Raw genomic sequence first — 25,184 nt, forward strand, 5'->3', positions numbered from 1 at the left:
AAGCTTCCACATTGAGTAGTGAGTAGTTAAAAGATGAAGACAAAAAACAACCAAACTCTCACAATATATTGATCTCTCAAAAAGGCACGGACATAAAGTCTGTGGAGTGATAATAAAATCTTAAAAAAAAAAAAAAAAAAAAAAAAAAAAGCAGTTATACCTCAGATCAACTACAAATAGATTCGCAATCGCCGTGTGCACTATTCTCTTTCTCACTCAAACCATAGATGTTGCCGACAAAAAAATAAAACCTAAATATGGGGAAATTTAACTTATCATAATAACAAAAACAAAACTTGAGTATATCGTCGGTTGATAGGAAAAATACACTAAAGGCTAATTTTTCAATAGCCAGACAAAAGTTTTGCTGGGAAATAATTTTGATGCTATTGCGTCTCAATGTTTCTCAATGTTTGTATTACCCAGATAACATTTATCTGAATATTGAAAAATCAGCCTTAGTGAGTTTTTCCTGTCAACCGACGATATAAAAAAAAAAAAACTTTACTCATACTTATTTGATTTCAATATAATTATTTAATATACACAAACTGAGTGGATTGTATAATTCATTGTCTTCGTCCAATCGAAACAATCCTCTTCAAAATGTGCCGAACACAATTTTTGTATGTTTCCTTGGTTCCCAATTTGTGTGACCGGTAATGTCTATCCATTTTCTTGATATGTTTTTTTCTGTCGGAAACCTATGGATGAGCATGAGCATTATAATCGTGGGCCAAATATGTGATGGGGTTTTTTTTAAAGGAAACACGTATTTCGTATCAATACAATAAACTTTATATTATTTATACAGAAGAAATCACACATGGAAGAAAAAATAAGAAACGAACGTTTCCTCACAATGAGAGGCACCTCATTTGAAAGAGGAGAATGACTTCTACAAAATACAATCTTCACAAAAACCGAATTCGTGCGCCCCATTTGTAAACCCAACCCGAGTCCGTTACAATTTCTAGTATTTTCTTTGCATACTATAATATTTGTGGGTAAAATAAATTTTCAATAACTTGCAACACCATGTGATTTGTTATGATATGGTACCTCGTAATTTTTACTTAAAACTGATACTAAAAGACCTTACAGTATTAAAATTAGTATCGTTTTATATTAAAATCGAGCCAATAGATAGTACTATGATGAATGTAAGCTTGTTAAACTTGATAGTATCTACTTACATGTGAAAATATATCTCAACCATAATTCCATCGTGTTTTCGTTCAATATGCTCTATAAAACCGAACAAAATCCACCCACCCATGTCACACACTCGTTAAGTGATTATAATAGTCTAATAAACTTAATAAACACCCACAAATCACTAGCAAATCAAAAATAAATAGCATTTAGAAAATTTTGTTGTAACTGTCAGCCTTTGTTTGGCACAGATTTTTCATTTGTTTCATTGTTTGGCACAGAGAACTGACGTAAACAGGCGCCACAGCAAAAAGGACAAAAAACATTTACAGCTTAACGTTTCTTTCTTACGCTTAATGTAGCTAAGCGTCTCTTTTTCGCAATGTCAGAACTGTCACGATTATACCCCTGTGAGTTATACACTAGTTTAAAAGCAAGTAAAAATAAGATACACTCACACCTTGTACTAATGTGCTCCCTTGCGGGGTAGGCAGATTCCTCTAATAGTATTTTAGTTAAAGTTGAAAAAATAAATGCAAAACGTAAATGTGTTGTTGTCTGAGAGATGACAAAATGCTGTTTCAATATTATTATTTCGACGACCGAATGGCGTAGTGGTTAGTGACCCTGACTACTGAGCCGAAGGTCCCGGGTTCGATCCCCGGCTGGGGCAGATATTTGTTTAAAGACAGATATTTGTACTCGGGTCTTGGGTGTTGATATTTATATTTAGTATCTATCTATCTATGTATTTGTGTAGATATATCAGCTGTCCGACATCCATAACACAGGTTCTGCCTAGCTTGGGGTCGGATGGCCGTGTGTGAGATGTCCCCACATATTTTATTTTTATTTTTATTATTTAACTCTTTATTGCACACAAAGAAAATACGAGTTATCATTCTCTTGCAGCATATTATTATCTTTGATTATATATTATTATCTACCTAGCATCGCGCAGCCTGAAGAGTGAGCTCCACGGTTTTTTTGTCACGTCTTTATGTGCGCGTCTTGCGCCCCGTGCTAGGCTAGCAGTTAACCATTGGTGTTATGGAGAAAATGACAGAGGTAGACTAGTGATAAGCTGAGGAGATAAGTTATGAGTCAGCTTTCAACTGCGAATCTTTGGATGTTTCTTGGATCAAGATAACTAAGATTTTACTAAATTACCTATTAATGTTGAGTGAAAAGCCATACGTAGCATGTTGTAAGCGAATTAACTAAGTGACGGAAGTGTAGCCATATCATTTGCCTCACAATTTACTGGCAATTTTGTGAACGGGAGGCGTGTTACAAATTGTTCTTGGTATGTAATGAAACAATGCAAGTTCAGTTCTTTATTCAGTAAACAATTAACTTATTGTATTTGAAGGCGAGAATGGAAAACGGATTCAAACCCAGTACTTTCGGTACTTTAGCCGGTCTACTAACCGAATTGTATTCTACAGGGTGTTTCAAAGTCTAGTATGGTAAGCTGAAAGGGATTACGGGATGTATTTTGTTGTATGACTTTTGGGAAGGAAATAAAAATGTCGCAAACAGGAGGGTAGGTAGGCTAGTTTGAATTTTTCGCTATACAGCATTCAAATTGTGTTATTGTAATTTTGATTCATCAATTATCACACGTAAACATAAAAACACACTTTATTTAAAAAAAAATACAGTTTGACAACATTTTTATAACTTTTGATAGATTTTCATTAACAAATTGGCTGTATTTTATCCTGAAAATTTCACAGGAAAATCTTTTCCAAAGCTAACGGGACCAAGCTAATTACCTATTTCATACTTAAATGTATGGATTCTATCAAGCTATGCATATTATTTTTCCTGCGAATGGGTTGCTCATAGAGCGAGCTGGATATACCTAAGTTGTTTTACTTCTGCAACATAATTTGTCATATTTTTCAGTTGAATTATTAAGTTAACAATTAAGTTAGGTACAAAGTATGTAATAGTTAGATATTCTTAGTTATGTAATTATTTTATTAACAATAAATACCGAGGTATTAAACCAAATCGATAGTAACTACCTAATTTCAAACGATACATTTATTAAGTCGTTAAAGCAGAACAGAAACTATTATTTAAATTGCAGTTATTTCTTTGCTAAAAGGGGTATATATACAAAATTCATCCTTCCATTATTTTTCTGTGCAAAACTGACAACTTCTAAAAATATCTTTTTAGATTGCAAATACTGATTTGGAATATGTATTTGTTTGATTGACCACTCTGATATTTACTTAATGTTTCAAAATTTATTTTATTTATTTATTTCTAATACTTATATTATCTAACAGGATACACCTAATAAATAAAATAGAAACATCAACCAATAACAAAAACTTTCATAAAAATATACAAATAATAATAAACTATCGTATATAAATGTTGCAGCCAATAAGTACCTATATAAATAAGTCATGCAGGTGTTTTGTTCACTTTGCATCATACAAATTTGAAACCATAGAGTAATTAATCCTGAATTCTATATAACAAACCCTTTCAACCTGAAGTACCTATTCTATTCTATTCTATTCTCTGTGGGGGTGTAAGTACCTGCACCTGGCTCTCTCGAGTGGAACCTTTGTGCATATCCCCAAGGTCTAAACTGCCTTCCTAAGCTTGGACCATTTCCCACCACGCTGGTCCACTGCGGGTTGGTGGGTTCACATATCTAGATGTCCTAAATCTAGATATGCAGGTTTCCTCACGATGTTTTCCTTCACCGTAAGAGCGATGGTATACATTGTACTTAAGTTAAAAGAACTCATTGGTACATGTCAGCGCCGGGATCGAACCCGCATCTCTTGCGTGAGAAGCGGGCGCTTACCCGACTGAGCTACCACCGCTCGGCGCCTGAAGTCCTAATCTGCCGTCTGTCGGCGGCTGTACCTAAATCTGGCTGGCAAAATCTTGTACTACTATAATTAAACTACCCCATAAGGAACAACTTTAACAGTTAATACCCACTGTTACCCATTTCGCACCTCGAATTGAGCGTGGCACTTAACAAGAGAGAATTTTCCCGAATAATCACGCACTCTAAAGGTACGAATTGGTAGGGAACGACATGAACATAATATATAATAGACAATGTCGTAGATTAACAATATACGTAGATGGAGTGGCAGTGCAAAAGAAACGTCTCGACTAATAACAATCGACTTCTGCTCTTTTTTCGGTAAGAAGATTTGTGGCCTCTTTCATTGTCATTAGTTTGAACTTAAAACGGTTTGTCAGTAAACAATATGCGGATAGTCTTTTACGTCGTTTTTGTATGCGACACACCATCTTGTTAATTATACAGGGTGTTCGCGATTTCATAAATTTTGATTTCAGTTTCGGGCTTAGATATACCATGCTGCACATGTAGGTTTCGGCTTATTATACCCTTTTTGCAACACCCTGTATTGTTAGTCTAACTCTGCGACAATCGCACGTCGCTCGCTACCAATTAGCACCCTAATTCGCACAAGTTATAATGAATGAAATCGAATATGAATGTAAAGTTTACGGGCAAACAATTATAAATTATAATTGAAGATCAAACGAACTTACCAAGTGAAGTTCGATCATAATTATGTGAGCAGCTTCATTCGATGCGATTTATGTTTACGTATTGTAGTAGCGCCATCTACTGTAGGCCTTGCACGATAGTTTAAAGTTTCTTTTTTTTTTTTTTTTTTAAGTTGGCATCTCTGACTGACTGTCGTGTTGGTGACAGGAGGTTATATAAGCCCCTGCTCTAGGAATTTCTCGTCATTTTGTTTAAAGGTATAAGCAATTGTAGGGAAATATATTTATTTTATAATCGTCAAAATATACAGGGTCGGGATGGTTAATTATAAAATAATTAACTTTTCAGTTTTATTTAGGGTGGGTGATTATAAATCGCATCGAATGAAGCTGCTCACATAATTATGATCGAACTTCACTTGGTAAGTTCGTTTGATCTTCAATTATGTTTCGCAGCTTCATTCTTAGCGATTTATGTTTACGTATTGTAGGATGTTTATAGCTTCGATTATAGAATAAATATATTGGTATATTAAGCAATGTACCGAAGGTATGTTGGGTAAGTAATACAATAAGTACTTATTTTTATGTAATCAACATTTATTATAGTATAATCATCTTAGTAGGTAAGTACATCATATTATTATTACAATCATTCTACAGAATTAAGAAGTGATTCAGCGAACTGATCATCATTAGTTACAATATCTTTGTTATAGAAGCGAGCAAAGGCGGAGGATGAACTAGACCAACCAGCCGTCCGTTTGATGACTTCTATGCTTACTCCTAATCGGTTTGCTTTCGATGTGGCTGCATGTCGTGTACTATGTGCACTAAATATTGAAGTGTCTACACCACTCTGTTGTAGCATATCTTTAATCCAATGACTAATGGTCTGGCTAGTAACACTAGAATGAGGCTTTTTTGTACTTAGAAATAAGGTTGTTTTGTTATTATTACGTAAAGGTTTTGTCTTATTTAAATACACTTGTAAACAACGAGCTGGGCAGATTTCTGGACGTGGATTATAGAATGGAAGCCTTAAAACGGGTTGCAGTGAATTTAATTTTGTTGTTTTAATTGTATCTGGAATTTTTATTAAAATTTCGTTTTGATTAATTACTATGTTATTTATTTTGATTAAAGATAGCGTCTGTGCACGATGTGCAGTCACAAGAGCAAGTAAAGTGAGCGTCTTCTTGGAGAGGGTTCTCAAATAAGGACTTTCATTGGGATATTTTTTTTCCAAGAAAGTTAAGGACGATATTGGGGTCCCATGTTACATTGTATTTGGGATTAGTTGGTCTTAATTTGAATACTCCCTTCATGAAGCGCTTTAGTCTTTCATCTTCTAAATTATTTCCTAATAATAGAGCTAGCGCAGATTTATAAGAGTTTATTGTTCCATATTTAGCACCCTTGTCAAATACCTCTGTAAGGAAATGGATAATCACAGGTATAGATGCCTTAGTGTATTCGTAATTATGTATATTACAATAATTTATCCAGGCTTTTATTGAGCCGTCATACTGTTTGTAAGTGTTATTTGACAAGGACGCTAGCATAATTTCGACCGACCTTGGTGATAAAAATTTTTTCAGTAAAGTCTGCCGGATAATCTCGCGGCAACCAATGTTAGACTGCGATGAAGCGTGTGGATTGATCTGTAAGGTGATTTTAGGAGGTTAACATCCGGTGGGAATTGTATGATTTCAGATTTACATATTCTTTGGAATAATGGAAACCAAGGTTGCGTTGGCCATAAGGGAACAACAACTATTCCTTCCGCTTTATCAGTAATTATCTTTTGAATCATTTTTAAAATCATTGAAAATGGTGGAAAAGCATAAAAATTTAATCCACTCCATAGTACAGTAAATGCATCGATAGCCCATGCATCAGGCTCATTTCTCCAGGTTACGTAAGTATCACATTTAGCATTACAACGGCTGGCAAATAAATCAATATCTGGAATACCTAACTTTTCTTTTATTTTATCATATGCGTAATCACCTAATTCCCACTCTGTTTCTTGAAATTTTTTCCTAGATAAGAAATCAGCCTCTCTATTATCTTTAGTGTTAATGTATGATGCAAAAGGTATAATTCTACGCTGTTCACACCATTTCCAAATGTCGCGGGCCTCATCATTAAGATGGGGATATTGCACACTGCCCATCCTGTTAATGCACGATATGGCAGTAACATTATCTATTCTTAGTAACAATTCACAATCAGAACAATCACTAGCAAAAACTTTTATTCCAAAAAAGGCTGCTTTGAGCTCCAATTGATTAATATGCAACTTTGATTCATTTTCCTTCCAATAACCAAATGATTCCTGGCCGTTGCAATATATCCCCCATCCTGATGATGAAGCATCGCTATAAATTTCTTTTATGTAATTATTAGTTTTTATATTAGAATGGCCATTATCTATATTATTTAACCACCAATTTAGATCTTCCCTTATGAAATTAGGTAGTTTAATTGTTTGATTATAACTGTTATTTTGCAATAAAGATTGAAATTTAACTTGTTCGAATAGTTTTGTATGATACCACGAAAACTGCATCGCTGGACATGCAGATACTAAAAGACCGATCATTTGGGCGAAATCTCGCAATTTACATTTACGAATATGTAAAAATCTTTGAACATAATTTTTTATTTTTAATCTTTTGTCCGTGGGTAATTCCATAATCATTTTGTTCGAATCAAAGATGAATCCAAGAAATTTACATCTCTTATTTGGTATTAAGCTACTTTTTCTTCTGTTTATCATAAATCCAATTTCTTCTAATATCTTACACGTTTGTTTAACATTTTTCATACAATCATAATAAGTTTTACCTACACAAAAATAATCATCTAAGTAAATTACAGAGATCATGTTCCTTGAGCGTAAATATTCCATTACAGGTTTAAGTAATTTTGTAAAAACGTAAGGAGCTGTGCATAAACCAAACGGTAAACAGTTAAATTCATAAAGGGTTCCGTTATAATTAAAACGTAAGAATTTTCTATGTAAACTGCAGATATTTATAAAAAAATATGCATCCATTAAATCTATGGATGCCATGTAACTGTCTTTTGTTATTAGTTTAATAGCTGTTCTATAGTCTTCCATTTTAAAATGGTTTGTTGATACAAATTTATTTAACAATTTTAAATTTAGAATAAAACGTTTTTCACCGTTTGGTTTAGGCACAAGGAAAACGCTCGAAATAAATTCTCCTTCCTCATGTGAACATCGAGAAATAGCATGTATAGAGGTTAGCTTATTGATTGCCAAAACAAACTCATCATGCTCCTGATCAGATTTTGGTCTAGTTACAGGACAAACATCTTGTATTGGAGTAGATATGAAAGGGATTTTATATCCCGCTATCCATGACAGTAACGTTGAATCATCGGTTAATTTCATCCATTCTTTATGAAAATATTTTAATCGACCAGCGTACTGCGTTACCTGAGTATCTACCGGCGGTAGGGCCTCCTCGTCGGCGACGGCGCTTTGGGCGGAGGTGGAGGCGGACGCGCGTACGGTGTGGCGCGTTGTTGGCGCGCTGGTGCTCGTCCTCTCGATGACTCGCCCTGTCTGTTCGGTGGTCTCTTCTGAGTCTGACCCCTGTAGTTTAAATTCCGGTTTCTTGGTAAGGCCAAGTTTTTATAGTTCGAATTTTTGCTTGAAGTAGCTACTGGGTTGGGTTTGAGCAGTGATTCCCCGGTTCTTTGAACAGATTTAGCGGCTTTTAGTTTTTCTGTTAGATCTTCGCCAAATAAATACTTGTCACGGCTGCTGTTAGTGAGAGTTTCACGTAAGCTAGTATTTATCGTGCTCATCACAATGCTTCGCCTTGTCTTGGTCTCCATGTTGTGGCTGTCACACAACAAGCGGCAAGCATCACTTAATGGCTGCAGAAGTAGCTGTGTAGCAGTTTCTTTCTTTACAATCATTTCTATAACTTGAGAGAGCGCGGCTAAAGCCACACCGATCTGATTTTGTTTTTGCAATAAGGTGCAGTCTCTCCTTGCTAATATGTCAGGAACCGCAGCTTTAGCTTCGGGATTTAAAATCGGTGCAACCAGGTAGTGACAATTGGCGGGAATGAGATACTTTTTAAAAAGTTGTTCCTTTGACTCTTTGGTCATACCTTTTAATAAAATATCTTGCCAGCGAGATGCAATATCTCTATGAATGTTTCTGCCTAAAACAACATCCGGCTGAGGTGCTTCGCCAATATCTGCAAGATATCTTCCTCTAGCTGAGCTTCAGACTCCTCGTTGGGAGCGCCAGTTGTGGTGGAGGGCCCAGGCTCTGACGGCAGGCCTGGCTCATGTACTGTCACATCCGCTGTGGTAGGCTCCGGGTTAGGCTGTTCAGAAGGCGATGTATTCTGCATAGGAGACAACAAGCTTGGCATGTCTAAGCTCATTCTAATATTACTTCGTGGCGAAGTTCCCGGTGAACTGGACGGCGTCAGATCGGGCAAAACTTGCTCCTCAACGTGTGAGTCTGTGTGACAAATAAACATAAAACATGTTATTTTTATAAATTCAACGTAAAACTACCCGTTAACAACGGTAACTATATAATTTAACAAAAAACTTTTGTTATAACAACCATAAATAGGTTATGTCTCCAGAGAAAATAATAAACGTCAACGACGTATTTTCAGTTTTTGGCCGTCAACGACAGTCGTTTTTTATTGGTTTAGTATAAAAATAACTAAACGCCAACGGCGGTAGCTACGATTTTTTCGCCAACGGCGACAAAAAACATTATAAATTTTGTTCACTTACCGCTATCATCCGATGAAATTATTCGCCTCCCTCGTCGTAATTTATTTTCCAGTAGTTTTATCTTTTTAGCAATCCTGTCGTTTTCAGCGTCTCGAATTTTCCTTTTCTTTCCCATCTTGTTATTTGCTTGGAGGGTATTTGAAAAATATCGCAGAGTGCCAAATACGTGCGAAGGCTACAGCACGATAACACAGAATGACGAGAAATTCCTAGAGCAGGGGCTTATATAACCTCCTGTCACCAACACGACAGTCAGTCAGAGATGCCAACTTAAAAAAAAAAAAAAAAAAGAAACTTTAAACTATCGTGCAAGGCCTACAGTAGATGGCGCTACTACAATACGTAAACATAAATCGCTAAGAATGAAGCTGCGAAACATAATTGTGTAATTGTGTCGGGTAGCCGGGTGCCTGCCACGCGGCGAATTTAATTCAAATATGTCTGTTCGGTGAAGAATTTCGCAATTCGCTTCTTGATTAACTAAATATAAAATTTAAAATTCATTTATAATTCTTATGATGGCTGGGTGGTCCCGTGTTTGATCCGCGGCTGGGGTGAAATACTTTGTATTTCTATGTTTTGGTGAAAATAAAGAGTACCTATTGCATTGTACTGTAATGTATATGTCGCAGGCATCTGGTTTAATCTCCTGTTTGATTGAACCGCTAGCCCGTTCATTGGATGTCGCTACTCAGTTGTATGACTAAAGAACAACTCGTCAAGTGGTTGACTGTAACGTCTAACGTCTTGACTGAACGTCGGTTTTTCTCCCTGGCAACCCTACGAACCGGGTGTCAAAAAAACAGCTGATTAAATTTATTTTAATATTACTAAATTTAATGTCTAATTACGTATAAAACTAGTGTTAACTTAAAGAATATAGTGTTATACAGCTGTGCAAATGAAGACAAGCCTTCAAACCCTGAAATAAAACACTTACGGGACTCGGATATTTGAAGCAGCGGCACCTGTCAAAGTTCGAATTTGCCAACGGATATCTATCAGGGGAGTATTGTTAAAATTACATATTTTTACTAGTATTACTCATTTAAAATCATAAACACTAAATTATTTAATCATTATTCATTAGTTTGCTGCATACGTGAAATGTTTTTCACACTTCCTTAACCCACTTTTAGACTTTGTCATTTTCAAACTTTGTTGTTTTCATTTCTAATTTTCAAACTTTCTATTAGCTTTTGTATCCCTTATTCCCTATTCTTACTATATCATAGTCTCCACCTACTTAATTGCTATTAGTACTTCATTGAATAATGATCAAGTGATTGTTTTTTGGCTTAAAGTTTACATAATTCTAAGTCAATAATAACACTGAGTACCTATTCATTTAAGTAACATATTATGCATATTACTCCCTCCCCACCTATAGTTTGTGTTCATGACTACATTGTTTATGATAACTAACAAATAAGTTACTATTTGATCATTTTTGCATAGACTTACAATATACTTACTTAATAATTATTATAACCTATTGGTATCTGGTTTGATCAAGTTATACCTAAAGAGGGTTATTTTGTGTCTTGGATAATCATCTTCTCGGTTCTACCTATCAAGATACTAACGGGTAACCCCGGTTGGTTTTCAGAGATGTCGAGGATGATGACCCGGAAGGTGCAGAGCCGTGACCTGGAGATCCAGCTGAGGACAGCTTTGGAGGATCTCAAGGCGTCTCGTGACCTCTCAAGCCAACTGATGGCAGAGCGGGAGGACAACGAAAAGGAATTTGATTCCCTTTTGAAAAAGAACACCGACTTAAAGAATGTCATCGCTGAAATGGACATCCAATACCAAGACTTACAAGGCAGATGTGATGAGCTGGAGATTGTACTGAGATCAAACACAGAGTGTCAGGATTTATATGAAGCTGCCTTGACAAAGATCTGCAGCCTGGAGCATCAACTGGCTGAAGCACATACAGAAATCCAGCAAATAAATGAAGCACATGCAAGCGAAGAAACAAATAAGACAATGGCATTGTACGATGAATTAGTCACCCTACATCACACCCCTATGCCAACAATAGACCTCACCACTCCAAGAAAATCAATCAATATCAAAGGTGCAAACAGGCTTAAAAAATATATTAAAATAAATAAATATATTAGGAAGTCTGAGCGAGCACTGAAACAGCATAAGACGTACCTTCCATTGAAAAAGGATAGAGTGGGACTACAACTACTTGTGAATAAATACGAAGAAGAGATGTCGGACTACAACCAGAAACTCGCAGACAACAACCAAGAGTGCGAGTTCAACATGGCTATGCTACAGTCTAGGCTGGCCACATTGAAGTCTGCCCTAGACCAGAGAACTGTGGAGTATGAAAACCAGCTGCTGGTGCTGAGAAGTGTGGGCTTAGTTCGGGTTGAGATGCTGCCGGAGAAGTCTTCACCTGCTGAAGCCTCCACCGCATCTCCGGAGGCCACCACCACCACCTCGGAGGCCACAAATAGCATCCCGTTGGCCACCACTGAACTCACCACTGGTCTCTCGAGGACCACCACCGGACTCTCGGGGACCACCACCATCCTCCCGAGGGCCACCACCAGACTCCTGGCGGCCACCACCAGCATCCCGTTGGCCACCACTGGACTCACCACTGGTCTCTCGAGGACCACCACCGGACTCTCGGGGACCACCACCATCCTCCCGAGGGCCACCACCAGACTCCTGGCGGCCACCACCAGCCTCCCGACGGCCGCGCCATCCTCAGAGGTCATCCAGAGCGGATCGGCGGCAGCAGATGTTTTTCAGGCCTCCACTAAGAAATTACATAGGAAACCCACCTATGCTCAGGCAGCTAGTAGAATAGTAGGTAATAAGCAGTTACCTAAGATGTCACCCACTTCCTTGACAAGGCTTACTACAAGTAGTAGCAATTCAAGCGAGGATTACACCACAGTTGTATATTCCGATAGGCTTGGCAAGGATTTCGGGCACATGTTGGGTAATCATGTAAATGGAAAAGTTGTTAATTATTGTTACCCAGAACTTACATTCGGACAAATAGTTGAATTGATTTCAGAGAGGTCACACACTGACAAAACAACTATATTTATTATGGTGGGAAATAGTTTAGGGGTGTCAAAGTCTGACATACATAGAAGTTTTGCTATATTAGAAGGCCTTCCTACAAAACATGTATTTGTTTGTGCATTTCCTTACTCATGCACACTGCCTGACAAATGCAATTATATGACATGTAGCCTAAATAAAACAATGTACAATGCATGTTGTAAATCTGATTGTATCAATTTCTTTGATACTAATTTGTACGTAGATAATTTTAAGTTGACTTGGGACAGTTTATTTTTGTCCTCAAATCAGAAACGACGTCTAGCTACAGAAGTAGCTCATCTTATTAACTCAGTTATAAGCATTATAACGAAGAAAACTTGTGTCCCTATTGACACCGTCAGTAGTAATACTGATAATAGTAATAGTACAGTAGATTTAAATTAGATTCTCAGACAACGGGAGAGCATCATAGCGTTGATATAAAGATTGATTCAGTTCACTGCTCTCTCGGCTCAAAACTATTAAAGAACAAGACATTTAAGAATGAATTTAAAGTGGTACACACGGCAACGTTAAATGGTTGGCAGGGCACACTAACGTAGGTAGTGTATGTGTGTGTCGGCGACGTCGACGTAATTATTTAGTTCTGGGCAACCCACACACGGATATTGTAAGCATGTAGTTGTGCCAGTGACAATGATTCATTATTTTTATGATATGAAGCAAAATTTTGCAAGGCATTGTAATAGATTGAATGGCTCAGTTGGTATGATACAAGACTTACAATTATCGGTATGGTGGTTCAAATCCCACTGAACTTACAATATTCCTTTTTTGTTTTTTTTATAGATTTAATTAATTTTTTAAGATGGTTAATAATAGTATTGTAGTATATACGAATAAAAGCAACACAGAAAGTAAATGAAACAAGTTATTAAGTGTTAAAATAACCAAATTTATTCTTGCCGTAACATAAACATTAAGGATGTTACGTTTTTGTTGTTTTTCGTTTTAAAACATAGTTGTAGTTTATATTAATAAGAAAAATTTTCAATTAGCAGTTTTAAATAATAATAAACATCAGAAAAGGATGGACTGGCTGTTTTACTGAAGTAAATAGGCAAGTCATTAGTTATATGAAACAACATGTTAATTAGCTAGAAATAAGATAACTTATTCCAACCTCAGTAACAATAACATCATTAACACATTGGCTTACCCATAATTGTAAATAATAATAAGTATTTAACCAAATAACTAAAGTCTTATACAAATGGAAAAATAAAAATTACTGAGCTAACCCCAATACTATAATTTTCACCACTTTTTCGCCATAATATCTTACGTCCATCCTTGTCTGATTTAAAGGACTTTTCATCACTAAATTTCACCACATTGTTGCACCAATCAAAGTTTAAAATAGTCAGTCGCAAAACGAACTCTGTTTCGACGATGTTGATCGGTTAGAGCAATTTTCTTCGTCGGCCTCCGACACCGCAACCCAGCAGCACGCAAGTGAACCCGTACGGTTCGTAGGGATAGATTATGTGTTGTGGCCGTAGAACGGGTGCTGCAGAACGGATCAGCGCTATGTGCAGCTACGATTTCTCGATGGCGTGTTGATGCATCCGTATAGACGACTACTGTCTACATGTCCCAAATCTGCGTATCGGTGAACCCATAATTGAACAGTTCTCCTCTGCAAACAAAAAATACAAATACTTAGCATATACAAATACAAATATTCTAACGGTCAAATAAAATTATATTTGCAGTTCTATGTTACTTACCGATATCATTAAACGTCTTGCGATTTCACTAATTGTAATATTTTGTTCATATAATACAATTATCTCCGCCTTTTTGAACATGGTTAAATGACTTTCCATAGTGACTGCGAAGATAAATTAATTATAAATTGACAAATCACAAAGTGAATCACTATGCAGACGCAGAGGTGAATTGTCACTAAAACTAAAAACTAATTTCGTTTATTCATATTGTATGAGGGTAGAATGGTTTTACTTCTCAAATGAAGAACGAATCATATATTTTTTGCGAAGAGAAATAGTCGACAGCTATGCAGCTTGTAGTCATTTGTCAATTTCAAATAAATTTATTTTATACTCAACAGCGTTTAAATTAACGCTAAATTTAAATAAAGTAAAATAAATATACCCCATCAGTGGACTCGAACTCACGACCTATGTTTCATAAGTCTAACATACTACCAATGAGCTACGAAGAGTATAGCTACAAGCTGTGAAATTTTGCTTCAAGTCAATTTTATAACTATTTGACTTACTCGACCGGTTGATATTTTTATGTCACAGCTGGTGTAAGGGCGTTTGCCTACGCGCAAACTCGTTTGTGCTGTTGTGTGTGTGTGTGTGGTTTGTTACTGGTGTACCGATTTCTGCTTTATTGCACACATAGACCACGTTAGTGTGCACACATACACTACGTTTGTGTGCCCTGCCAACCATTTGGAGTTGCCGTGTGTACATCAGAATATTCAGAGTCTTTCTTCTAAATTGTTAGAAATAGAACTATTTTCGGAAAAATTTTACATTGATTGTTTATGTATCACAGAACATTGGTTAGACGAAAATAAAATGATGTTCCAATTGAAAAATTACAAACTTATAAGCTGTTTTAACAGAAAGTGCAACGAGCATGGCGGGTCACTTATATTTCTTAAAGAAAATTGTAAATGTAAAGAACGAAAGGACATAGTTGCTCTTTCTGTTAAACACCATATAGAAATTTCATGTGCAGAGCTAAACAAGTATATAATAGTATGTACCTACAGGCCACCTACTGGTGATTTCATTACCTTTGAGACTGTCATGGAGGATGTTCTAAGGTTAGCTTCCAATAGTAAAAAGGAAGTAATAGTGTGTGGTGACTTTAATGTTGACCTATTAGGTGACTCTCCTAATAGGTCGAAATTACTGTTACTTTTTAAATCATTTAATCTTTTTAATGTCTTTCTGGAACCAACTAGAATTACATCCACGTCGGCCACTTGTCTAGATAACATATTCTGTAACTGTGAGTTTAAAGACAGTAGTGTGATAAATTGTCTGAGGTCGGACCACAGTGGGCAGACCATTACCTTAGTAAACACTGACAAGACAAATAAAACTAAGGTGAGATGCAGACCGATTACTACAAAGAAAATTGACAATTACTTGAAGAAACTAGACGAAAAACTTCCGAAGGTTAAAGTAGATTGCAATTCTAATGAGATGTATACTAACTTATTTAAGATAATAGCTGATGAGTTTGAGAGTAATTTTGAAACGAAGGAAGTTTTGATAGACAATAAAATTAAATTTTGTGACTGGGCTACAGATGGTATTCGCAAAAGCAGGGCGACTTTATATGATCTGTATGAGATGAAAACATTCATACTCCGCCCTGACTTTCAATCTTATGTGAAGAAATATAGCAAAATGTACAAATGTGTCTGTCACTGTGCGAAGACAATTTTTATTAATAACAAGATTAAAGACTCGGCTAACAAATCTAAGGCCATTTGGAATATTATTAATAACGAAACGGGGAAGAATCGAACACGCGAGACTAATTTATCTTTGAAGGTAGGCAATGACATAATAACATCAAATGACGAGGTGGCGAGAGTCTTTGAAGAGTTTTTTACGAACATTCCTTTAGAGACTACTTGCAACCTAGATTCTTCAGCTACATTAGCTGAAACCCTGATGAAGGAGAACGCACCTTCAACCGATAAGGAATTTAAATTCAGATATATTAATACATTAACTATTATAAAAACATTTAAGTCCTTAAATATGAAGAAAACTGAAGACTTGTGGGGAATGTCAGTTAAATTTGTTCTTTCTATTATTAATAAAATCGCCCCAATTTTGGCTAACATTTTTAATAAATGTATCGCTGAAGGTGTGTTCCCAGATCTTATGAAATTGAGTAAAATTATACCTCTGTTCAAGAGTGGGGATATGGAGGACCCTGCAAATTTTAGGCCTGTCTCGGTTCTTCCAGTTTTGAGTAAAATATTTGAGAGGGTCATACTCAATCAGATGCTTTTGCATTTCAATGAAGCTCGATTGTTTCATAGCCAGCAGTATGGTTTTACAAAAGGAAAATCAACAACCGATGCCGGTACTGCGTTAATTAAGCACATATTTGACGCCTGGGAAGACCATCACGATGCTATTGGAGTCTTCTGTGATCTGTCGAAGGCGTTTGATTGTGTAGACCATCAGACTTTAATTTCGAAACTGAGATACTATGGAATAGGAGGAAAGGCTTTAGATTTGATAGCTTCATATTTAGACAAGAGGCAACAAAGGGTTGATATTAACAATACTAAATCACAGGGGGCTCATGTAAAGATAGGCGTCCCTCAAGGGTCTATTCTAGGACCATTTTTATTCCTGATTTATATTAATGACTTGCCTTTTATGGTTGAAAAATTGACTAATATAGTTTTATTTGCTGACGATACTTCTTTGCTTTTTAAAGTTAAAAGAAGTGAAAATAATTTTTATGAAATTAATTCTATTCTATCTGACATACACGATTGGTTTACCGTAAATAATCTTTTATTGAATTCTAAGAAAACGAAATGTATTAAATTTACACTGCCGAATGTTAGACAATGCGATACTAACATTATTCTAGATGGGAATAAATTGGACCTAGTTAATGATACTGTCTTTCTTGGTATGACTATAGATTCAAAGTTACAGTGGGGACCTCACATTGCCAAATTGGCTGGAAGGTTGAGCTCGGCAGCTTTTGCTGTACGGAAAATTAGACAACTGACCGACGTTGAAACCGCCAGATTAGTTTACTTTAGTTATTTCCACAGCTTATTGTCGTATGGCATTTTGCTTTGGGGTAGAGCCGCCGATATTGAAACTATATTTGTATTACAGAAAAGAGCCATCCGCTCTATATACAAACTTGGTTCCAGGGATTCATTGAGAGAACTATTTAAAGAAATTAACATCCTTACAGTTCCATGTCAGTTCATTTTTTCCAATTTAATGTATGTACGAAAGAATATTTCAACTTTTGATACAATTGGCAGTAATCATGACATTAATACTAGGAACAAGCATAAGCTGGCTTTTCCAGCGATGCGTCTGGCGAAAGTTAATAAATCGTTTTTAGGGTACTGTATTAGATTTTATAATAAGCTTCCAACAGAAGTTGCTCAGATGCCAGAGAATAAGTTTAAGTGTTACATTAGAGAAACTCAGTAAAAAAGCTTATTATAAAATTGATGATTACTTAGAGGACGTTAATGCATGGCTGTGATAAGTAGTTAGCTCTGCTCATATTATTATAATAATAATTATTAAGCTTATATGTATTGTATACCAACTAGTTTTAAGTCTTTTTTTGAAAAGATGGCTCAGGAGTTTCTTGCCTCCGTTCTTCTCCTTAGACAGAAAGAGCCCCCCCTTATCCGAACGATTTTACAAATTACTCTCATTTGTAAAAATTGACGTTCATCAGAAAATTTTATATTTGTACGATGAATAAAAAATTTTGACTTTGACTTTGACTTTGAACGTTATTCAGCGAAGTCGTTAAATGGGATATAACTAGTATAGCAACTTTGTAATGTCTGGTTAGGATGAAAATGACCAGACAAGAGTCAACAAAAAGACTATGTTACAAAGCTCTCATCTCACAAATTAACTAAACAATAACAATAAACGTACCTTGATATTGTAGTTCATAATTATCCAGTTTCAGCAGATTTTTTTCTTTGAAACTATCCTCCGGCGGTTTAATAATAGATAAATCTATGTTGTCACACTATTTTAACATAAATAACGCACTTTAAAGCTAATTTATTTGCAAAAAATAACAATACAAGTGCTTTTGGTGTCAGCTGTTCGCTGTTAGACGCCATATTTGTTTTATTCACCACCTGACTGATTTTAAGTCCGCTAACTAGTTGGACGTTTTGTGACGCTTGTACAATCAACGTTCGGCCTAGTCATACAACTGAATAGCGTCATCCAATGAACGGGCTAGCGGTTCAATCAAACAGGAGATTAATCCAGATGCCTGCGACATATACATTAGAGGTCAACTCCAGGTTGCCCAAGAGTAGGTAGTTAATGTTCCCAAAGCATAACTAACACACGCGCGGTCAATGAAAAAGTTCCAATGATACAACACCAAATTACTCCTAAACGGGAAAGGCTAGCTTAATGACGCTGCCTATAATATTGAAGTACATTCAACAGCGCATTTATAAGAATGTTATAACAATTTACTAATTAAAAACTACAGCATTCTTAGGGTGTCTTGCACAACATAGTTAATAAAAATTAAATTATTTGTCTCTTGCTCAGATAGTATATAATGTCAGAGCAAGAGGTGAAAATTTTTATTGTGATTAACTTTGTTGTGTAAGAGACCCTAAATGAAATGGGGTCATTTGGTATCAACATTTCGTGAGTGGAACTTTTTACTTGCTCGTGGCTGAATACATCATGACAGGCAAGAAATGACGCAGAAAGATGGTAAGGCACTTAAGTTCAATAAAAGATCGTTACATGCAGGCTTCTTTGTATAAGTGCTCTGGGTGTTTGTTTGTGAGGTCTTCAGTTGCAGTTGCGGAGCTCCCTTATATTTACATTACATTGACGACCGAGTAGTGAAGTGTTAGTGACCCTGACTGCTATGCCCAAGGTCCTGGATTAGTTCCACGGCCGGGGCAGATATTTGATATTTATACACTCACGGGGAAAGTAACACTTAAAAAAACACTTTGTTCCACTTAAAAAAATCCGACACTATATTTTTTTACCATTTCAGAGACAAAAATGTAAATATTACAGGTTCTGTCTAGCTTGGGGTCGGATAACCGTGTGTGAGACGTACGGGCGCCATTTCAGAGGTTTTTTTTTTTTGTTTTTGTTGTTTCTACTAACCGTACCTGACTTACTGTATAACGACCGCTGAAAATGGACAACATTTCATTTTCTTTACCCTATATTTTTATTAGCTATTCGGAAAGTTTATAGAAAATTAGTGGACCCGTATTTTTTTATTTTGTATATACATTAATTTTTGCATGTTATTTTTAACTTTAAAGTTAATTATTTTAAAACCGGAAGAGACGTCACATATTCGGCTCAATTTTTATTTTTGTCTATTGCCTGAGTTTCGAAAAAAAACATAAATGACACTGACAAGTGACATTTAAACTTTGTTTACATGCCAACCAACAAATGGGTCATTTTCAAATGACATTGATATTTCTGAAGATGGAAAGTAGGTACTTATCATGTAAAAAAATAAGCAGAAGCATTTTTCAGCTGTGTATGCGGTGGCATGCTCTGGGACATATTATATTGAGGTCATCTCTTAATAAAAAATAAAAAAAATAGTACGAAAGTGTCAGAACAGAATTAATGAAAATGACCCAAACAAACAACAACGTCACGATAAAACGTCAACGTCAATCAAAAATGAAAGTGACAGTTACTTTGTTTTTAAATCTATGGGCTTTGATCATCAAAATGCATCGCACCTGATGCATTACGTCATCAGCACTTTTTTACTATTTTATGATTTTCTCGAAAATGATACATCCAAAAAATACAAAAACATTTTTTTTGTGACCTTTAGAGTTAAATCTCGAAATGGTTTTCGATTTATAGCAGCTTTAGTTTTTTGAAATGTTGTCCATTGTGATTGTATCTATGTAAGTGTGACGTGGTGTGTGGCTCGTAGAATATTCTATGACATCGCGTGACGGCGCGGGATCGATGACCTATTGCAACTGTTTTGTTTATGTACGTGTAAGACAAAGACTGGAGTAGAGCGGTGGTAGCTCAGTCGGGTAAGCGGCCGCTCCTCACGCCAGAGATGCGGGTTCGAATCCCGGCGCTGACATGTACCAATGAGTTCTTTGAATTTAAGTACAATGTATACCATCGCTCTTACGGTGAATGAAAACATCGTGAGGAAACCTGCATATCTAGATTGATCACATCTAGATATTTTATGTGAACCCGCCAACCCGCAGTGGACCAGCGTGGTGGGAAATGGTCCAAGCTTAATTAGGAAGGCAGGAGATATGCACAAAAGTTCCACTCGAGAGAGCCTGGTGCAGGTACAAACACCCCCACAGATAATAGAATAGAATAGAATCTTTGTCAAAGCAAGTTCGCCGTAGGGGCTCTGAGTCTTACGGCAAAAGTGGCAACTAATCTAGAGAATACGACTATCTGACATTTAGTTATATGTGTGCAGCTTAAAAAGCTTTCACAGTTAAACAGAATGTGCACAGTTTTTGGCTTTTTTTGTATGTACCAAATCATCTTGTTCGCCTATTATTAATGTAAGACAACAAACGTAACAAAATTGCTAACATCAGCTGAAATCAGTATAGTAAACACCTCAAGGCGACACTGGGAGATTTTTTGTCAATACACCGTATAAGGTTATTATATTTTTTGTTTGTTTAGGTCCGGCCATATTCCTACAGAAGGACGATAAAAGCCAATATTTTACCACCGACCAAAAAAAGCGAGAGTTATACGACGACCGAATGGCGTAGTGGTTAGTGACCCTGACTACTGAGCCGAAGGTCCCTGGTTCGATTCCCAGCAAAACACAGATATTTGTTCTCGAGTCTTGGATGTGCCCGTGAAATGGCAATAGTCCCGCCCCCTATTACATTGGGACTAACATAACACTAGCGAAAAGTGGGTGCAGCAAATTGCTGCCAGCAATGCACCTCTGCCTACCCCGCAAGGGAGTACATTAGTACAAGGTGTGAGTGTTTGTTTGTTTTGTTTTATCCTATATCCTACTAATAAAAAAGGCGAAAATTTGTGAATATGTGTATGTTTGTTACTTCTTCACGCGGCTGAACCGATTTTAATGAATTTCGGCATGGAGTTAGCTGACACCCTGGATTAACGCAGAGGCTTCCTTTTTATCCAGGAATTCTCACGGGAAAACTTTTTTGGAGCGAAGCTCGCGGGTACAGCTGGTATCTTCATAATAAAAGCATAGACTGATATAAAAGTTATAGTTTTAACAGGAAAGCGCAAAGTTTATTACAAAAAGGGTGCATGAAATATGCCTCCCTGAGTAACGAATTTTGTACCACGACTTCTGAAAATTCGTTAAAAATTGCTACAGCATACACTTTTTGGTCTCGTGTCTTTTTACTGTGGTCAGAAGTTAGATTAAGGTGGAATTTCACCAAACGCTAAACGTATTTAGTCGCTTGTCAAAACGTCTGTAGTACAAAAAGTATTTAAATTTGATTTAAATACAATTTTAAAAACGTTAAACGGTTGGTAAAAGTGACCCTTACGTAACAATATAAGAACAAGACGGAATGTCAGTTCAAAAGAATAGTCTCGGCAAAATTTGTCATTTTGACAGTTTTTTGCTTTGTTTTTGTATATGAAATAAATTATCATCTTGTTTGAATATTTTTAATCTAACCTTATCCCATAACCCATGCAATCTTAGTAAAATAACTACCTACATAAACCTATCTAGGTATCTAGCTGCGGGCCGCTGCGTGCCGCTGGACTAAGCTGGAGCGAAGCCAAAAGTACAGCCGAAGATAGGCGGAAGTGGCGGACGTTAGTGGAGACCCTCTGCACCTGGGGTGCCATAGGACTGCAACATAAACCTATCTAAACGCTACCTCCACATTTACCGTGAAGTCCCGAGTAGCTGCATTGTTTTCATGACTTCATGACTAATAGCAATTTATAGTTCGCGACCTATCACGTGATCCAAATTTAACTGGAGGGTTACTTTACAGTGACGAAAAACGAACAAACGAGAGCTGTTGTACAATTGGCACGTTTAAAATACAACGAGATACAGTAAAATTATAAAGTCCTGAAAACGGAAGTGGATCCTAACTAATTTTTAAAGGCCGTATTTAATCGATTGCAAAATGTCTGGACTTGATAGTTGGACTGTAGAGCCATAGACTTTATAGTTAGCGCTGTAGATTTATTTTTCGTGAGTTTCGGAGCGCTGACCAAGTCTCTAACTAGTAGTCTCTAACTAGTAGTCTCTAACTAGTACATGTACATATTAAGTATGCCAATTCCTCCAGATCGTCGTTGTATAGAGTGCCCCTCCTGAAGTGAACTGACGGTGGTCCACTTCTTACTACCCCTTCGAGAATCAGGTGTGTGGCGACATCTATAATGAATACGCGCAAGCATAGAAGTCAAGATATAGATCCTGCAAAGAGATATCAAGGACGACCAACAGATGGCATGGAAGAGTGAAAGCAAAAAATACCAAATCCTACATCGCGGTGTCTAAGAATTACAGCTACTCAGTATATATACAGAATCCCGACATGTAACCGTCGGGCAGTTGCCCACCAAGCTAAACCGCCCAGCTTGGTCGGAGGATCCTCCCTTTTCAATGGAGGAGTGGCAACACCTTCGCTCCTCCATAGGCGTATGCCGTCTGACTTATGCACACTTTACCTTTCATAAAAATAAATAACTAATAACAGTGTCAGCACTGTGAAAGGAATCGAGCAATAATGTTACACTCAGGAACAACGAAAAAGTTTAAGGGTGGCTGTTACGAACTTCTATTTAAATACTACATAAATTCATTTAGCTAATTGCGTTTAATGCACTAAACAATTTTATCCTAAACATGTTTAGCTTCATAATTCACCATGGTATTTCGATTACTATTTAGTTAAATGCGTTTAGCATCCTGCGATTTGTTATTTACGTTCAGTTCCACATCTTTTTAATGAGAGACTTCATATTTTTTATTGAACATTCGAAACGACTCAGCGTAAAACGGAGTCAATCTATCAATTTCAAACATAGACAAAATAACACTATTTATTTCAAAACAAAACTTATTTCGGCTTTCACCGCGTGGTGGTGTTTGTATTTATTTATATATTTATACTAGAGGTCGCGTTGTGGCGCGGGCTGCAAGCAGCCGCGCGGTGCTTTGATGCTTTTGGTTCGGTTTCAGCAGGGTATTGACTTGAACATATCGTAGCAAATCTTTCTTGCGTTTTGTTACGCCTTAAAAACTGTGTTCACTATGATTTTTTTAAATTAAAGGGGTACTGACGATTTTGTTTGACGTGGGAAACAGTTTTCAGTAAGTATGATTTTCAGTTTCAGCAGTGTATTGACTTGAATATACCGTAGCAAATCATTCTTGCGTTTTGTTATGCATTAAAACTGTTTTCACTATGATTTTCACTATAACAGGCGTACTGATGATTTTTGTTTTAGGTGGGATACGGTATTCAGTATGAATTTTGGTGAGATACGGTTATTCACTTGACTAAAACGTATCGAATATTTTATGGGGTTTAGTTTTCCCTTGAAATGGGTATTGACTTTGCCATAATACAACGGATATTTCAGGCATGGCTTTACACAAAAAATCTCCACAGGAATGTTAATATTTGCCTTGAAAACTTTTTTCATTATGAATTACGGATTGTCTCACACAAATACGGACATTTTTCGGTTTCGTAAACTTTACCTAGTATCGAGATGACATCGTTTTGTGTACAAATATTGGGTTCTTTAACACCTCATAAATCAGCTGAGTCACCTCCATTCGAGCGTTTTTCTAGCATCTCTATTATTAGTTTACTCTGTCCTGAAAATAAACTTTTTCATAGCAACGAAATATACAGGCTTTTTTTATTCATTTGGTGATTCTTATGTGGGTTTGCTGTTTAAGACACAGTAAGTAGGATAAAGTGCATATTTTAACATTATAGAACTATGTTTTACTTAAATTTAATTCATAATTGGTTGCACACGTATGGAACTATGAACGCGGCCAAACTTACACTTTGTCTTTCAAGTTATTTCTTAGCCACAATCGTCTCTCAGGTTTTAGGTATACAGTTGTGTTGACAAGGGTTTGAGTAGTGTTGCCTCGCTTCGCTCGGCTCTCCAGGGTTTGCAGTATGGTGATTCGCATTGTTTTGCCTCGCTTCGCTCGGCTCCTCTTTTACGGTTAGGTTATAAGTATTTAAGTTGGATTGCCTCGCTGCGCTCGGCTCTTCAGTGGTTGTGGTATGATGTTTCGAAATGTTTTGCCTCGCTGCGCTCGGCTCTTCAATGTTTGTGGTAGGATGGTTTGGATTGTTTTGCCTCGCTGCGCTCGGCCCTCCAGTTAAACAGGCAGTTGGTGATTAAAGTAATTTAGCCTCGCTTCGCTCGGCTCCTCTCCAGGTCTCGCAATGGTAGTCTCGGTAGTTTTGCCTCGCTTCGCTCAGCTTTGCGGTTACATAGGCACTTGCTGTTTATTGTACTTTAGCCTCGCTTCGCTCGGCTCTTCGGGTTTTCGGATGTTGGTTACAGTAGTTTTGCCTCGCTCCGCTCGGCTCTCTAGGTTTTGGATTGATGGTTTAGGTTGTGTTGCCTCGCTTCGCTCGGCTTTCCACTTCTTAAACGGGACTTTTCCCGTAAGTAGTTTTTCTTTATTCATATTGATAATTATGATACGTAATGCCTCGCTTCGCTCGGATTTCTTTCCTTTATGGCAGGGTTACTTGTCGGATGCCTCGCTGCGCTCGGCTGGATTTATTTTGGTATAGCTTGTAGAAGGACTATGGCCTCGCTGCGCTCGGCACTTACACTGTGGTAAAG

General features: G+C 36.8%; 2 protein-coding genes across 3 annotated transcripts in view; both read right to left on the bottom strand.

The window, feature by feature from the left end:
- The window catches only part of LOC105381501 (synaptotagmin-7), a 487,160-nt gene that overhangs the window by 438,647 nt on the left and 23,329 nt on the right, over positions 1-25,184 (bottom strand). The gene's annotated exons all lie outside the window — the stretch shown is intronic.
- Positions 7,788-9,854, bottom strand: LOC119694024. The gene is made up of 2 exons (XM_048631915.1): positions 9,484-9,854; positions 7,788-9,196 (listed from the first exon to the last, which is right to left on the bottom strand). The coding sequence occupies exons 1-2, from the start codon at positions 9,596-9,598 to the stop codon at positions 8,889-8,891; spliced, it is 423 nt and encodes a 140-aa protein (XP_048487872.1). The 5' UTR covers positions 9,599-9,854; the 3' UTR covers positions 7,788-8,888.

The sequence above is a fragment of the Plutella xylostella genome, chromosome 30 (genome assembly GCF_932276165.1).
Source record: "Plutella xylostella chromosome 30, ilPluXylo3.1, whole genome shotgun sequence".
Lineage (NCBI taxonomy): Eukaryota > Metazoa > Arthropoda > Insecta > Lepidoptera > Plutellidae > Plutella > Plutella xylostella.

Bases quoted from the DNA above. Each gene is read 5' to 3' on its own strand.
- LOC119694024 (XM_048631915.1), bottom strand. From the start codon at position 9,598: ATGGGAAAGAAAAGGAAAATTCGAGACGCTGAAAACGACAGGATTGCT. The intron at 9,197-9,483 runs GTAAGTGAACAA...TTTGTCACACAG, and splicing joins AATTTCATCGGATGATAGCG to ACTCACACGTTGAGGAGCAA.